At 46.9% G+C, this 17989-nt stretch overlaps 1 protein-coding gene across 9 annotated transcripts in view; it reads left to right on the forward strand.

Annotated features, from left to right (window-relative positions):
* Nucleotides 1-17989, forward strand: part of WDR59 (WD repeat domain 59) — an 86207-nt gene that overhangs the window by 7399 nt on the left and 60819 nt on the right. For 4 of the 9 annotated variants that reach the window (XR_012657277.1, XM_075073718.1, XM_075073720.1 and 1 more), the window contains exons 2-3: nucleotides 7516-7565; nucleotides 9840-9978. Coding sequence is in view for 8 of the 9 variants with exons in the window: in XM_075073718.1 (XP_074929819.1) it covers nucleotides 7516-7565; nucleotides 9840-9978 (189 nt within the window). In the remaining variant the exon portion in view is untranslated. Of the gene's footprint in view, nucleotides 1-6095; nucleotides 6235-7515; nucleotides 7566-9839; nucleotides 9979-17989 lie in introns of those variants that run through there. The other 5 variants (XM_075073719.1, XM_075073722.1, XM_075073723.1 and 2 more) reach the window with 5 other exon arrangements.

Genomic DNA, 17989 nt, shown 5'->3' on the forward strand with positions numbered 1-17989 from the left:
TTCCGCTGGCCTGCAATTTCGCGACCGAGCAGACCAACTAATTGTCAGTCCAGCGTTTTGTGCAGGATGTATTGCAGAAATTTTACCATCTGTCACGACTTACTTCTTTAGTGCGTAGGAACAAATATGTTGAGTTAAATACTCTTCTCTGTATATGAATCCAGCCTACAAGCCTTGTCATAAACAGATAATGTCCTCTTTCACCTGTAAAGGCGCGGTTAACAAACAGTGACCTTGCAACACTGACCAGAGGCACCAATCAGGGAGAACAAGATACTTCAACTCTCGGTGGAGCGGAAGTCTTTGTTTTGTGTTCTTTTCTTTGTCTGTTCATCTCTGGGGATCTGAGAGGGACTGGACTACTTACAGGCTCTATTTTCTATTCAATAGTTAAGTTGCAAGTAGAAAAGGCGTGGTTTAGTTCTTGTTTAATTGTTTTTCTTTATTGCTAAATGTGTATTGCTGGAAGTTATTTTAAATTTTTATTTCTGCTGAAGGAGCTTTTCTTTCTATGTCTATAAGCTAAAAGACCCTGTATATTCCAGACTTGAATTTACAGTGATTATCTTTACTCTTTCTGTCTTTTATTTAAAAGTTTTCCTGTTTTTAAAGACCTGATTAATTTTCCTCGGTCTGAAGGCGCAAGGAAAATTGAGTCTGTACGCACCAGGTGACTTTGGTGGAGAGGAGTAGTTGGGGGAAGGAAAGGTGAATCCTCTGGTTTAATTCACGAGCTTGAGATCTGCTGATTCTCAGATAGCCCAGGAGGAAAAGCCTGGAAAGGGGACGAGGAGAGGGGAGAAACTGATTTCTCTGTGTGGTGTGATTCAAGGAGGTTTGAAGCACTGGTGTCTCCTGGTGACCCAGGGCGGAAAGATTCTCGGAGAAAGAAGGAGCGGGGAAGGAAAATGGTTATTCCGCTGTTGTGGGAGCTGCAGAGGAATTGGCGTCTTGGGGTCCCAGGGAGGTGTTGGGGAGAGACCAGATTTATCAGGCATGGCGCAAGTTGCTGGACTGGGGCAGCAAGAGACCTGGAGCGAGGGTTAAGAGCGTAGAGTAAGAGAATTCGAGCTGGTCCCCCATTTTTGTTTTAAACCTCTAAAGGTTCAGATGGGGTCGATGGCCGGGAGGAGGAAGGGGGGCAGGGTAAATAAAAGTATAGCGACCAAAAAGCCATATAGGATTTTTTTCTGCTTGGTCTTCGCAGGCAGGCTTGGTGAATGGAAGATGAAAGGTTGAAACTACAGCCAGAGGAAATTTTCTTTTCCTTTCTGGTTGTCGCAGAAAACGGACGCCCTAAAGGCTTACGGGCCATGAGATTTAACGGAGGTCTTTTGTTAAACAAAAGGACTGCAACTGTGAGTCAACAGGAATTCCATCAAACACAATGATTGCAAAGTGAAAAAGGTTTTTTATAAAATGTCTTTTACTTTACTGTGGAGTAGCTAGAGAAAAAAAAAGTTAGTAAAGACCTCGTATGCTGAAGCGAAACCCCGGAAGGAGAGGACAGAGCCCAAACAAGAGCCAGCAGTTCAGGGCAGTAAACCAGCAGAGGCGAAATCCCAACACAAAGATAAAGCCAGAAACATTGACTTCTCATGGAAAGGCAAAACTGGATGCGTGAGGAACAAATTCAAAGACGACCAGACACAAGCGACCAAATGAAAAAAGAGGAAAAAGGAGTGGAGCTGAAAGAAAGAGAAGAAAAAATCAAAACGTGCAGCCCACAAAAGAGAACAAAAAGCAAAAGATGCGGCCATCCAACGTAGAAATGGAAAAAAACAACAAAAAGAGATGGAAAAGCACAAAAAACAAAGTTGAAGGAGAGGAAAAAGGGAGAAAGTAGCATGAAATAGATTTGGTGCAGCTACAGCATATGCTCCAGCCAAGTCCTAAACGAACTCTTACCATATGATTTTCCACATAAAGAAATTCCACCTACAGGCAGGGTGATGAGCACTAGGCCATTCCTAGAAATAGTTGAAAGGCTGCCTTGGGTATGGGTACAGCATCCCTGAAGACCAGTACATGATAGAACTGAGGCCACAGCTCAGTGGACCCTTAGCAGAGGTGGCGGCTGAAATGACTGAGGAGAACATGAACGATTATAAACTTTTTCAAACCAAGGCCAGATATAGAATGGGGATAACACCTGAACATGCCCGTTGGCAGTTCAGAACCCTAAAATGGAAACCAGATGTGTCATTCCCCCGACACACCTACCACATTGCAAAGAATCATGAAGCCTGGATATCAGGAACAAAAGTTAGATGCCTTGACAAGCCTTCTTTGTTTTATGTCTTGCATTCCTCCATCTCTTCTTCTAATCAAAATATTAAAGAGATCAAGTTTTGAGAAATGAACATGACACCATGGTGAAGAATTGCTTCCAGAGAATTGATAATGAGATGAGGACGTTTACCTCTAGCTCACTTGTTCAGATCTGGTCCAGATCAGGAGAAATCAAATCTTACCACTTGACAGTTTATGTGAAATGAGTCGAGGGTCTCAGTCCTCTTCCTTGCAATTAGATTTCAACATGAGAGTTGTCAATCTTACTAGAGAAGCTGAGGATTAAAAAGACTATGGAGGCTGAACCTACTTCCTTTCTCCTAGAGCTGTTTCTTGCAGGTCAGCTGCAAGGCCCACTGGTGGATTTAGGAACTGGCACTGCCTGTTCTAGAAGTAGAGGACTTCAGTTCCCATGGCTGGTAGGCTGGCACCTTTCACTAATACCGAACACGCTCATATGTTTGGGTTTGGGTTTGGTTCTGTGTGGAGAGGGCTAATTGAGAGCTCTGATTGCAGCATACGGTAAAAGACTAATACTCCCTAGCTCTTACAAAGCACTTCTCAGCAGTAGATCTCCAAGTGTTTTCAAAGGCAGTCCTCAGTATCATTATCCCCATTTTAGAGCTGGGGAAGCTGAGGTTCACGGAGTGAAGTGATTTTCTGGGTTCACCCTATAGACCATTGACAGCCTGCATCTCACCTATGTTCTATCCACGCTGCCTCTGTAACATGAACATTACACAGATGGCTAAAGAGCAGCCACACAAATAACACTCAGCACTTACAGCCCATAGTGCTCCTCAATGCAGCCAACCTAATGTTTAATACCAAAGCGTTACTTGTGGAAACTCCAGGTCCCAGCCTACAATACTGTATCTCTTAGCGAAGGCCGAATGGCTGATTAAAACCTGGAGTGTCTACAGGTGACATCTCCTCGCTGAAACTGAAGGAGGTTGTACTCTGTGCTCTTTGATCCAAATGGATGTTGCCCATAGGTTCTTGGCAAGCCGTCAGCGCAGCCCAAAGGTGGGTTAAAATAAGCGTATGTCTGATTAGCTGTCAGTGTGCAAGACAGTGAGCTATGCTAAACAAGTAACTGGTCTCTGCCCTCCAAGAGCTTACAATCAAAAGATAGTGCAGCCATGGAAAATCAAGTCTCTCTGCTTTCTGCAAAGTGGAAAGCAATAGTTATGGTAAATCCAAAAGCAGATAGCATTCTGGGGTATGAGAGTGTGCTTTCTGAAGGTAGAAGAGCAGTAAACCAAAATTAATTATCTAATGTAGATGTTTGGGAGGTTGGGGGATGCTGCCTGTGCTAGTGACTCAGCATTCCTTTCAAACATCCAATGGTTCGAACATACCTATCCAAATAAGTGTTAATGCTAATTGCTGCAATTACAGGTAATCGGAGAATTTAGTCTAGAGGAAATCTGCCTTAGTTTTGCTCAGAGCTGCATTCTAAAGGTCATGTTCTGAAGAAGCACTTCTTGGCATACAAAACCTCTGCAACTAATTTGATAGTGAAATTTTTACACCTAGATTTGAGCCTGTAATGCTGGAGCAGCCATCTTGCTACCAGCTGACCTCTTTTGTGACACTGACTGAATGGTTGCCCAGCGTGTGAGACTGTATACTGGTGCTTCATCCTGTTCTCATCAGTAATTAAGTTTTATGACATTGACATTTGTCCTAACAACACCTATTCACTGTCTGCAAATGCAGTGTACCGATACATAAAGCATTAATTACAACCATGAACGGTTATGAAATTGCAAAGTGCTTTTTGAAACAGGAACAGCTGACTAAACCTATTTTAAAAACCTTTGTATAAGATGACTTAAGCTTTGAATTATTGACTTTCTCCCATCTCCTGGGAAAGATGGAAAAAATACCAAGAGCATAAGGTTGCTCCACTCTAGCTGTATTAAATACCTGACAGTTGACTAGTTCTTCATTAGACCAAAAGTGCTTATGTCAATAATGGCTTTGGCTATTTTCCTCTTCATTTTTCATAAAAGGAGCTATTCTAACTATTGTGATAGAGATGGCAATTTCCTGCTATATCCTAAGGAGACCTTACTAATTAAGTTTAAGTATCTTTGGAGTCCATTGTATTAAATGAATGGTTCATATATTATTGTGGGTTGGGATTGCATGTAACCTCTTGAGAGGGGAGGTGTGACAGATGTGAGACCTAACTTTTCAAAGGACTATCTTGAACAATGTGTCAGACAAGAATGGGCTTTTGTAACAAAAGTGTCACGTGGATTTCCTGGGGAGTATCTAAGGCAGGAATGGGCAAACTTTTTGGCCCGAGGGCCATGTTGGAGAATAGAAGAAATTGTATGGCAGGCCATGAATGCTCGCAAAATTGGGGTTGGGGAGCGGATGCGGGCTCTGGGATGGGGCTGGGTATGAAGAGTTTGGGCTGCAGGAGGGTGCTCTGGGCTGGGATCTAGGGAGTTAGAGAGCGGGAGGGGGATCAGGGCTGGGGGAGGGGGTTGAGGCATGGGGAGAGGTTCAGGGGGTGCAGGCTCTGAGCAGCACTTACTTCAAGCGGCTCCTAGAAGCAGCAGCATGTCCCTTTTCTGCCTCCTATGCAGAGGCATGGCCAGGCGGCTCTGCACGCTGCCCCATCCACAGGCACTGCCCCTGCAGCTCCCATTGGAGCATGTAGGAGCAGAAGCGGGGCTATGCTGCGGCTTCTGGGAGCCGCATAGTTTGGCCTCCAACCCTGCACCCCAGCTGGAGCATTAATTACAACCTGCGTCTGGGCTGGAGCAGGGCCAAGCTGTGCGGTGCGGCCCCCGAGCCAGTGCCTTGGCTGGAGCGGGGCGGCTCGCGGGCTGGCTCAAAACGAGTCGCAGGCTGTAGTTTGCCCACCCTCAATTTAGGGGGCAGTGAATGCAAATTCCTCACCTCTGATTATGCAAAAACTCAGCCTTTTGAAGCTAGGTCCTGAGGGGCAGGCCACTATCTGCTGATTACCTGTTACATGAGGCCAAGATCAAACTATTCATGGTGGTTCTTGATTCTGAATCTGTGCCAGTTATGAACCTGTAACCATGGGGAAAACTCAGTTGTGAGATTTGAAGGACAGACACCTACCAGAGCCCTTGTTGGAGTTGGGGATGACCTCTGATGAGCTTTTTAGCTTGCAAGCCTTTTAATATGTTTTCTCTGTAATGCTTTCTCCTGAAGAATAAAGATGCTTGCTTATAAAGAGTTGTGTGGTAGCTTATAACTGCAGGCTGTCCACAGGGCATAGCCTCTGGAGAGAAAGCGAAGCACAGATGCTGGTCTTTTAGGCAGACTGGCTTGCTGGGAATATCAGAGTGTAGGCACAAAACTGTGCAGCCTTTAAAGAAGAAGGGGAAGTAATGCAGATCTCTACCCAAGAGAGGTGATGGCTGAGGAGCTGGGAACTTAGAGTGGGTGCCCTTGAGGGACCACTCAGGGGAATACAGGTACAGTTGCCCTGAACTGTCAGAAATATCATGGCAAATCCGCCTTCCCTTTGTTACGTTGCTGTAAATGTAATAACCCACTTTGTACTAGTAATTCTGTTTGCAGTTCTTAACTGGAGTCCGGGAGGGTCTAGGGTCCTAAATAAGAGAGTAGTTTTAAATTCTTCACTGCAGGGTTTGGAGAAATGTGTGAGACCCCCTACTAGCCAGAACAGAACAATACCAACACTAGAAAAATGTAGGGAGGGCAGCCAGCATTACCCTGCTCACAGGTTTTGCAAGCCAGGCAATAGAGTAAAACTGACATATATATTTATTCTTTTTTCTGCTACCCAGTAAGTAGCTGTGAAGCTGACCAGAGTCTTGTTAAATTCATGCTGATACTGCTTGACAAAGCTCTGATCAGCAGTAAAAGTACACCTCTACCCCGAGATAATGCGGTCCTCCGGAGCCAAAAAATCTTACCGCACTATAGGTGAGACTGCGTTATATCGAACTTGCTTTGGTCCCCCTGCTCCTTGTTCCCTGACTGCCCCCTGACAGGCACTCACCAGCAGAGGCGGGAAGTGGAGCAGCCCGGCCCCAGCCCGTTCCACTCTGCCAGCTCCCAGCCGCAGTGCTCGGCTTCTCGTTGCCGGTGAGTGTGGGGAGGTTGGGGAAAGGACGCCCCCCACACTCACCTGCAGCGGGAAGCGGAACAACACGGCCCCAGCTCACTCCGCTTTCCTTGCCCCGGCCCCATCCATGTCGCTGGTGGGGGGCAGGGGTTGGGGACAGGTCCCGCACTCACTGGCGGCGGGAAATGGAGTGCCCCGGCTGCGACTTACTTGCTGATCAGTGGAAGCACTGCTTTACCGTGTTGTGTGCGAAGCCCGTGTTATATCGGGTCGCGTTATATCGGGATAGAGGTGTACTGGAGCTATCTAGCTGTCTGCAGACTTAGGCTGATGGCACTACATTGCTTTACAGTCAGGTCATATTCAGAAGCTTATCTTTGCAACCATGAGAGCTAGAAATTTTTTTAATTACATCTAAATTATATGTAAATTGATGGCTTAGGTCCTTGGCTTTCCAGATAAAGCTTCCCACGCACTGTTAGCACATAGATGTCAGTTTTTCAAAATCTGCCTGGTTTTCTCTTCCTGCAGAATCTTATCCACCAATCTGTTCTGTCTCAATCTCCTGGAGGGACTTTGGGGTCTCTTAGTTTCCATCAATAGGAAAGTCCAACTTAAAGAAGACTCTGATATATCTTAGCCATCTTCCATTTGTGTGTGTCTGGTCTACTGAAGTGGTCACACTTTACACATGTACAGGATTGTAAAAGAGGTCTCTGGAGTAAAAGCAGGATTAAGATGTTTTTAAAAGCTTCTTCACAACAGGAATAGAATCACATTAATAATTATCATTATAGAACAGTGATTAAAAGGTTTGATCTGTGGTTGCAGAGTTAAGGGAAATGAAGTAAGCTCTCAGTGCTTGCAGCTGTGTCTGTCACATCTGTTCTTCAACCTACACTACATCATCACACTACCTTCAACCTTCAGATCAGTTCCGCATCCTAGAGTCTGTGATTTATGGGGGAAGATAATTCTTCTATCTCTAATGTCAGTCAAGCTTTGCTTCCACCCTACCAGCTTAGGCCTTCTTGAAGATAAGCGGGCAGGCTTTACTTCAGGATTTCAATCTTGCACATAGTTTTGTTTGACTGGAAACTTAAACTGATGGGTGTAATTTAGTTTTTTCTCTTTGACAGGCAACTGCTATGTCAGTGGATTGTCTTGGACAGCATGCAGTGCTCTCTGGGTGAGTGTGACACGCTCCAATTGAAATTTGTGGAAATCTCTTTCAGAAGTCAAATCAGTGGCCTTCAGGGTGATCTTGATTGAAAAACTGATGTAATGTTGAAGGAGGGTGAAACTGAATTCTATTCAGAGCTTTCTGGGTCACGTTTCCAATGTGATGGAGGGGTAAGAGACAGAAATGTTAACTCAAACACTGCTGCTGTTTCTGCAGTGGATGCTTTCCTGATGACACCACTGGAGTCTTTGGAGTGTCACTTAACTAGTATGGCCATCTGGAATTCTATTTGAAGTACAGATCACTGATTGTTTTCTTTAGAATCATAAATTCGTAGAATCATAGAATATCAGGGTTGGAAGGGACCTCAGGAGGTCATCTAGTCCAACCCTCTGCTCAAAGCACGGCCAATCCCCAGACAGATTTTTTCCCCAGTTCTCTAAATGGCCCCCTCAAGGATTGAACTCATGACCCTGGGTTTAGCAGGCCAATGCTCAAACCACTGAGCTGTCCCTCCCCCAAATTGATTCATAGGCTCTTAAATTATGCAAGTGGGTGGGAGATCCTGGATTTTGCTGTCAATTCCCCTTCCAGGTAAATCCATGCAGTATGGTCAGCTACTAAATTAATGCCCCAGTTTATCCTACCGAAGCTTTCCAAAGCCCATCTCCCTGACCCCACTCCCTACCCCCCATTTCCTTTTGTATAGAACCCTGGTGTATCACTTCCTTGTGTGGCAAGGTGTGTGTGAGGAACTGGAGGGAGTGGTCTGAGAGCACCTGACCCCGGTGTACATTGGCCCTTGCCTTCTCTGTCTCTGGACCCTGAGGGGAAACGTGAGAGAAAAGTAGAAGTGTCTCTCTCTTATAAATTAGAACCTAGTCTGAGCAACCCTTGGGCTCTGACATTCCCCTGAGTGTACACCACAGGGTCAGGCCTCCAGCAAATGAATTACGTATTTGAAAAGTGCAAACCACTGTGCTTATGCACTGAAGCACCGTCACCAAGATCTGGAGGGACTAGTTAGGTTATACCAGGCCCAGAGGAAGTCAGGACAAGGATGGGGAACAGCTACCATCATGGTCCTCTAGTGATGTGTGATGGCATAACCCTGCAGAATGCATGCATGGCCCTGCAGTTCCGGTTGTTGAAACCCTCTCGATTGGCATGGCATGTTAGCAGGTGCCGTAGATACTAGACTTTCAAGGCACCTGCTCCCTTTAGCACTGTGACTCTGAAGCCTCCTGAGTGGCTGGTGTTTAAACCACTCGAGATGCATGTGCTTTGCTCCCACCTGTCACATTACTGTGAGCTGATAACTAATTGCCATATGCTAATAGAACATTACCAGCCATTAGCATATTCTTTTCAAAATGAAAGATGTGGCTGCAGCTGTCTGGCTGACTCCATGGTTGTGCTCAGTGGTCGTTCCTCCCTCTACTGCTCCTGTCTCTCCCTCTTTAGAGCAAAAAGACACAGTCTTTAGATACCCATCTCCCATCCCCAAGCCTGCCTGTCCCTTGCAGTCACACCCCTCAGTGCCGCTTTGTCCACAACAGTGTCTGATTTGAACAGGAACAGCAGGCCGGGCAGTCAGTGTAGGTCTGACTGGATACCATTCCCACTTGCACATGTCAGTAACACAGCTATCTTGCCTGGGTTTATAATGGCTTAGGGGGCAGCCCTGCAATTCTGAAAATCTGCTGTGTGCGCCACGCCCACAGTTGACCCCCATTCCCAAGCCTCTGTCTGCCGAGCAGCCTTTGAAAACCCTGCACATGTCTGTCTCCCACACATAAGAGAGGCTTAGCAGCCTTACACTTCTGAGAATGTAGCCTAAGATGATTTTAAAAGGCTTGGTTTGCAAAGGAAACCCAGCTGTCTTCCTGTTCCTCCTCTTGGCAGTGCTGTCAGAGCACCCAGAACAGCTGCCTGCTTACTATACATCTGACCCTTGTGTGGTCAGTAATAAGTAATTCAGGACATTCCAGCGCCAGCCTTTTGTAGAAGTAACTTTAACAGTCCGGTTATCCTCTTATATTTTCTCTCTCTCCTTGGATCCTCTCTAACTTATCACTGGCCCCCATCTGACCCTGTCTACACTTTTGACTTCACAAAAGGTAATTGAGGGAATTCAGCATTTGCAGGAGTAACTTTTATTTCTGCTTTATCAAATGCTTCTCTCTTTTTTTTTTTTTGCATCATAGACAGATTGTTAGCTCAGTTTGGTTTCAGGCCAGTCGTGATAATGCAGGCTCTTTGTGTGTATGTGCCTTGTAGCCGTCGTTTCCTCTACATAGTTAACCTGGACATGCCGACCGAAGGTCACCACCGCAAGATCTCCCGTCAGAGCAAATGGGACATTGGGGCTGTGCAGTGGAATCCACATGACAGCTATGCACACTACTTTGCAGCTTCGGTGAGCTCATTCTTTAAACATTTACATCTCCATGAATGCCCTAGTTCTGCAGTTGGATCCACACAAGTGGAATCTTTGCCTCTACAAGGCTAGTGGGGCTCAGGAGCGGCAGAAATGTGGGGTGGGGGAACACTAGCTCCTGAACTGTGGCCCAGCCCCCTGATGTCCCTTCCCCTGAGGCCCCACTCCCATCACTCACCTTTATGCCAGTAAAAAGTTAAAAGTGATGGGGCCATGCCTCCTGACCCCACTCTGTTCCAGCACCCCTGGCAGGGCTCTATGCAGACACAAGAGTAGAGTCTATATGCCTAGCTGTGCAAATCATATTGCAAGATCAGGGCTTATGTTTGGTTTATTGCTGGCAATGTGATAGTTCTTAGTTACTGGTCAGTGGATGGTGATTCTAGATGTCTCTTACTTGTCTTTTCACAAATAGATCAGGCCCACAAATTATCATTATCCAATAGGGGATGATGGGCTCTGCATTTTTTAACCCCTCCATTTTGTTACATGACTTACAAGTGTGTTAAATTTCTTGCTCTGTACTAGAGTGCAAGAGGGGAAGACTCCTGTCTCAGACTGAGAAAGCGGAACAATCAGCGAGTTATCTTAAGTGCCTACACATAAGCAGGGAAACAAGCAGGGAGAACTGGAAGTCCTAGCACGGTCAAGGAACTATGATGTGATTGGAATAACAGAGACTTGGTAGGATAACTCACATGACTGGAGTACTGTCATGGATGGATATAAACTGTTCAGGAAGGACAGGCAGGGCAGAAAAGGTGGGGGAGTTGCATTGTATGTAAGAGAGCAGTATGACTGCTCAGAGCTCCGGTATGAAACTGCAGAAAAATTTGAGAGTCTCTGGATTAAGTTTAGAAGTGTGAGCAACAACGGTGAGGTTGTGGTGGGAGTCTGCTATAGACCATCAGACCAGCGGGATGAGGTGGATGAGGCTTTCTTCCGGCAACTAGCAGAAGTTACTAGATCACAGGCCATGGTTCTCGTGGGAGACTTTAATCACCCTGATATCTGCTGGGCAAGCAATACTGCAGTGCACAGACAATGCAGGAAGTTTTTGGAAAGTGTAGGGGACAATTTCCTTGTGCAATTTCTGGAGGAACCATTTAGTTGCTGTGCTCTTCTTGACCTGCTGCTCATAAACTGGGAAGAATTACTAGGGGAAGCAAAAGTGGATGGGAACCTGGGAGGCAGTGACCATGAGATGGTTGAGTTCAGGATCCTGACACAAGGAAGAAAGGAGAGCAGCAGAATATGGAGCCTGGACTTCAGAAAAGCAGACTTTGACTCCTGCAGGGAACTGATGGGCAGGATTCCCTGGGAAAATAACATGAGGGGCAAAGGAGTCCAGGAGAGCTGGCTCTATTTTAAAGAATCCTTATTGAGGTTGCAGGAAAAAAACATCTTGATGTGTAGCAAGAATAGTAAATATGGCAGGAGACCAGCTTGGCTTAACAGTGAAATCCTTGCTGATCTTAAACGCAAAAAAGGGGCTTACAAGAAGTGGAAGATTGAACTAGTGATCAGGGAGAAGTATAAAAATATTGCGCAAGCATGCAGGAGTGAAATCAGGAAGGCCAAATCACACTTGGAGTTGCAGCTAGCAAGAGATGTTAAGAGTAACAAGAAGGGTTTCTTCAGGTACGTTAGCAATAAGAAGAAAGTCAAGGAAAGTGTGGGCCCCTTACTGAATGAGGGAGGCAACCTAGTGACAGAAGATGTGGAAAAAGCTAATGTACTCAATGATTTTTTTGCCTCTGTCTTCACAGACAAGATGAGCTCCCAGACTGTTGCACTGGGCAGCACAGTATGGGGAGAAGGTGACCAGCCCTCTGTGGAGAAAGAAATAGTTCAGGGCTATTTAGAAAAACTGGACAAGCACAAGTCTTAGAATCATAGAATATCAGGGTTGGAAGGGACCTCAGGAGGTCATCTAGTCCAAGCCCCTGCTCAAAGCAGGACCAATTCCCAACTGAATCATCCCAGCCAGGGCTTTGTCAAGCCTGACCTTAAAATCTCTAAGGAGGGTGCTAAAGTAGTTGGCAGATGTGATTGCAGAGCCATTGGCCATTATCTTTGAAAACTCATGGTGATCGGGGGAGGTCTCGGATAACTGGAAAAAGGCTAGTGTAGTGCCCATCTTTAAAAAAAGGAAGGAGGAGGATCCGGGAAACTACAGGCCAGTCAGCCTCACCTCAGTCCCTGGAAAAATCATGGAGCAGGTCCTCATGAAATCAATTCTGGGCTGGATGAATGGACTATAAGATGGATAGAGAGCTGGATAGATCGTCAGGCTCAACAGGTAGTGATCAATGGCTCCATGCAGGGCTGGCTCCAGGGTTTTTACCACCCCAAGCAGCAAAAAAAAAAAACAACAAAAGGCGTGATCTGCAGCTCTACTGCCGCCGCTTCAGTCTTCGGCAGCAATTCGGCAGGTGGTGCTTCGCTCCGAGAGGGACTGAGGGACCTGCTGCCGAATTGCTGCCGAAGACCCGGACGTGCCACCCCTCACAGTTGGCCACCTCAAGCAACTGCTTGCTGGGCAGGTGCCTGGAGCTGGCCCTGCTCCATGTCTAGTTGGCAGCCAGTTTCAAGCGTAGTGCCCCAAGCGTCAGTTCTGGGGCTGGTTTTGTTCAATATCTTCATTAATGATCTGGAGGATCTCAGAAAGTTTGCACTCTGAGAAAGTTTGCAGATGACATGAAACTGGGAGGAGTGGTAGATATGCTGGAGGATAGGGATAGGATAAAGAGAGACCCAGACAAATTAGAGGATTGGGTCAAAAGAAACCTGATGAGGTTCAACAAGGACAAGTGCAGAGTCCTGCACTGAGGACAGAAGAATCCCATTCACTGTTACAGACTAGGGACCGAATTGCTAGGAAGCAGTTCTGCAGAAAAGGACCTAGGGGTTACAGTGGACGAGAAGCTGGATATGAGTCAACAGTGTGCCCTTGTTTGGAGCTGGCTGGGAAATAAAGAGGGACGCCCCAACCAACAGGGCTGTGGACTCCCTGGGGCACCCAGATGGACCTAACTAAAGGGGGTCCTGTTGTCTGTATCTGCAAGACCTGTTTTGGACTGTGTTCCTGTCGTGTAAATAAACCTTCTGTGTTACTGGCTGGCTGAGAGTCATGGTGAATCGCAGGAAACCAGGAGTGCAGGGCCTTGTCTTCCCCACACTCCATGACAACGGTAGATACGCTGGAGGGTAGGAATAGGATACAGGGGACCTAGACAAATTAGAGGATTGGGCCAAAAGAAACCTGATGAGGTTCAACAAGGACAAGTGCAGAGTCCTGCACTTAGGATGGAAGAATCCCATGCACTGCTACAGACTAGGGACCGAATGGCTAGGCAGCAGTTCTGCAGAAAAGGACTAGGGTAGAGTGACGAGAAGCTGGATGTGAGTCAAGAGTGTGCCTTGTTGCCAAGAAGGCATGAATGGCATTTGGCTGTATAGTAAGGGCACTGCAGCAGGATCGAGGACATGATCATTCCCTCTATTTGACATTTGGTGAGGCCTCATCTGAAGTATTGTGTCCAGTTTTGGGCCCACACTACAGGAAGGATTGTGGAAAATTTGAAAGAGTCCAGAGGAGGCACAAAAATGATTAGGGGGCTGCAGCACATGCTTCTGAGGAGAGGCTGAGGGAATGGGATTGTTGGTCTGCAGAAGAGAAGAATGAGGGGGAATTTGATAGCTGCTTTCAACTGCCTGAAAGGAGTTCCAAAGAGGATGGATCTAGACTGTTCTTCAGTTAGCAGATGACAGACAAAGGAGTAATGGTCTCCAGTTGCATGGGGGAGGTTGGTAGGTTGGTATTAGGAAAAACTTTACTAGGAGGTGGGTGAAGAATGGAATGGTTACCTAGGGAGTAGTGGAATCTCTTCCTTAGAGGTTTTTAAGGTCAGGGGCTCTTGACAAAGCCCTGGCTGGATGATTTTAGTTGGGAATTGGTCTGCTCTGGAGCAGGGTGTGGACTAGATACTCTAGGTCCTTCCAATCCTGATATTCTATGATGGCCTTTTTTTCTTGGGCATTGCTGATGGAATGTGGTCTCTTGAAGCCTGTGATAAAGTCAATCAGTATTGGCTCACCTCACATAAAAACACAGGAAGGAAAAGAGAGTCGGGGTTTGCAATGGGCAAAGGACCTAGTTAGTGAGGAATGAAATGCTTTGGTATAAAGAAGTTAATAAGATGGCACATGGACTAAAAGCATAATGTAAAACTGTATCAAAGAGGGCTGACATAGAGATCCACATGCATCCTATCTTTGATTTCCAGCCTGATCCTTACTGTCCGCAGCGAACCAGGTCCTGCAGTGATAGAGCCAATGTGCTGAGCCCTGCTAAGCCTGTCTCCTGCCCTTTGCAGAGACACAACCGTTTGATTGGTCACAGGCTCTGAAACAGACGTTTTTCATTCAGCTCTCAAGATGGGGGCTGTGTTGGCCTCATCCACTTCTGGCATAGTCTAATGATCCACTCTTGGAGAGCCCAGGGGTATTTAGTATTTGTTCGAACAAACTCTTAGTTGGGAGGTTTTCCCATGTTTTTGTCGTGTGGTGACTTCACATGAAACTAAAGTGGTTTTATAATAAAAATGGAGACCGGAGGAATCACCCCTCCTTTATGGTATCTAAAAATAGTCAGTCCTGCCTACAATATGGGCAAGTGTGCTAGAGAACCAGTGTATCAGAGAGCACAGCCGCTTGGTGTCAGATCCTGCAGAATGATGAGCTGCGTGCCGTTCTAGGGGGTGCCCTGCAACAACTCCACGTTGCTTCCTCCTCCCCCAGTCTTCCTGGGCTACCGGCGTGTCCCCCATTTGTGTGTATGAGATAATAAAGAATGCAGAGGTAAGAAACACTGACTCGTTACTGAGATAAAATGAGGGGGAGGCAGCTCCCAGCTGCTGTGATAGTCGGCGGCAGGACATTAAGCGTGTGGGGAGAGGAGCCCAGCATCCCCTGCTATGATAGTCACAGGCAGGACAGAATCTTTTCTTTACACGTGAAAGGGAGGGGGCTGTATGGAGCTCAGCCCCAGTTGCTATGAAGGTCGGTTACCAGCCGTTCTGTACCATCTACTGGAATGACGGGATCATTCCTATTTTACCAGCGCCCCCGGCGTGACCTGAGGCCAGCCAGGCATCACGGGCTTATGACAGGAGGCTATCAGTCCTACTGCGCTCTACCGTCGCACCGGGGAGGGGAGGAGAGAGGATGCTACTGTTTACTGCTGCAGCACAGCGTCTACCAGCAGCATGCAATATACATAGCGGTGACACATAAAAAAGTCAAGAAACGATTTTTTCCCTCTTTCTATCAAGAGGGAGAGGGTGGTAAAGACAGATAGACCCTAACCACCCCGGACAATAGTGTTGACCAACAGCGTGGGAGCTCAGGCAAGAAGCAAATGATTTTCGGAGACTGCGGGACTGTGGGATGCTGGAGTCCTCGGTCCGTCACTCCTCCCTCCTCCATGACGCCATTGATTCTTTGCCTCTCCGTTCGCATGTCAGCAGCCGGTGCTGTGGACATCTGTCTATCATAGCCTGGAGATTTTTTCAAATGCTTTGGCATTCGTCTTCTGTAACGGAGCTCTATAGAACAGCTTGTCTCCCATACAGCGATTCAGATCCAGTTCTCCCGTAGACATAGCCGGAGCTCTTTTTGGATTTGGGACTGCATCACCACCGTGCTGATCAAGCTCCACGCGGACAAACAGAAAGAATTTCAAAAGTTCGGCGGCTTTTTCGTCTACCTGCCACTGCATCCTGAGTACAGATTGCTGTCCAAGCCGGTCGAGTGGCGCACTGTGGGATACCGCCCGGAGGCCAATACCGTCGATTTGCGGCCACACTAACCCTAATCCGATATGGTAATACCGATTTTAGTGCTACTCCTCTCGTTGGGAAGGAGTACAGAAACCGATTTAAAGAGCCCTTTATATCGATATAAAGGGCCTCGTTGTGTGGAGGGGTACAGCGTTAAATCGGTTTAACGCTGCTAAAAATCGGTTTAAACGCGTAGTATAGACCAGGCCCCAGCGTCCTCAAGACTCAAAGAGAATCCTTTTTTCCCCCCATAATAAGCTGCAGTTTGCACCAAGCCTGCCTACAAACAAGTTCCATTGTGTTTCAGTGCCTTCATAATAGGTTTATAGGTATCCTCATTGCTGAAGCAGGTCAGGGAAGGAGTTTGCATTAGGGCTCATGTGGCGGCATCCCCATCTCCAGGCCAGAGGACCATCCTCTTTTTCCCTTGTTGTTGTTGGCTGATAGTCCAGTGGCAATGTGGAAGAAGGCTCTCCACAGGCTAAAACTTACTCTATCTAATTTGGAGGCAGGAATGCTAGAGTCCTTTCCCTTGAAGTCTTTGCAGTGTTCTCAAGACACTTCTGAAGTCTTCAGTGGTTTTCAAAATTCTTTGGAGACAGTGGGTCAGCCCTCTCTAGTGAACTGTGTCTTCGGTGGCCCTTTATGGCTGTGCACAGGGGGTGTGAAACACCACCACTGACTTGGGAACGATTCACGTTTCATTTGCGTGCTGTAACTGACTGCAGAGAGTGCAGGCGGAGGGGAAATCCATCCGAGTTCTTTTTTTTTGGCTTCTTCCCATAGGAATCCACACACACGTTCTCTCCCTGCGCCTGGCTCTGACTAGAGTCTGGCCTGGGAAAGTTCATGCCCTTCTGTTCCTGGGACCCTGTTATTCCCCTGCACATTCCTCCAAAGGGGGGTGAACACATCCCTCCGAAGCCATTGCTCACACTTGCCCTGAGGAGTGGTTGTTGGGAAGCACTCATGGAGTATGCAGCTGTCGCTCTCTGGAACCAGGGGCTGTACTGCCAGAGATGCCACCTCCCGGCTGACATGTGCCACTGAGGTCCTGAGATACCTGCTGACACATCCTACAAAGAGATGAGGTGGTAACCGTGGTGCCCTGACCAAATTCCACTGGGGTACTGGTACTCCACCTCCCCAAAATCCCCTGATGCTTTCAACTGGCCGTGGGAATCTCCCTGTTGTAAGCCCAAGTATAGCATTGCTGTTGCTGTTAAACAGCTGCCACGTTCCATCACAGAGCTGGGGGCTTGCATTTCAGGGACGGGGAAGTGTTATCCATCTGTAAATACAGAGCTTTGGAATTAATGGTGCTGCATAAAGGTAGGGTGCCTGTACTCTGCACTATTATTATTTCCATCAGGTGTCTGTATTGTTAAAACAAGTGGATAATGAAGATAATTAAATGGCAAAAACTTCGTTAATGCAATTAATGTTCTCCATAGTGTCAGGTTCAGCAAAGCTCAAACTTCTGAAAACCGAGCAGGACAGAGCTGAGCTTGGATCATGTTCAATGCACTGCTGCTTATCCACTTGCACTATCCAGCTGCTGGGAAGCGTTGAAGCTAACAATTCTGTTAACTCCTTTGTCCATGCTTGCTCCATGTAATCAGTTAGACGCAAGAACAAGCACAGGAGGCTTGCATTGAGCTCTTTTTGAAATAGCATCTAATTTGATTTCCCCCAGAGAGTTGGGGGTGCTGTGGCGACCCTGGTGTGATGAGCTGAGCCCTGGTTCTATCTCTGTCTGGCAGTAAAAGTAAGGTTGCCAGAATCTGTCAGCTTTCAGAAAAGCTGTTTTTTCCAAGAGCTTTATCTTTGGAACCCCTTGGCCAAATGGGACCCAATTTGGATCACTAACAAAATCCCGTAGCCCCTGAGGCACACTGAATTTCAAGGCACTCTGATTCCCTGTTAAGATTTTAGAGCACTTAGGCATGCCCTACACTACGCGTTTAAACCGATTTAACGCTGTACCCGTCCACACGAGGCCCTTTATATCGATATAAAGGGCTCTTTAAATCGGTTTCTGTACTCCTTCCCAACGAGAGGAGTAGCGCTGAAATCGGTATTACCATATCGGATTAGGGTTAGTGTGGCCGCAAATCGACGGTATTGGCCTCCGGGCGGTATCCCAA

This window comes from Chelonoidis abingdonii, chromosome 19, assembly GCF_003597395.2.
Source record: "Chelonoidis abingdonii isolate Lonesome George chromosome 19, CheloAbing_2.0, whole genome shotgun sequence".
NCBI classification, from domain to species: Eukaryota; Metazoa; Chordata; order Testudines; family Testudinidae; genus Chelonoidis; species Chelonoidis abingdonii.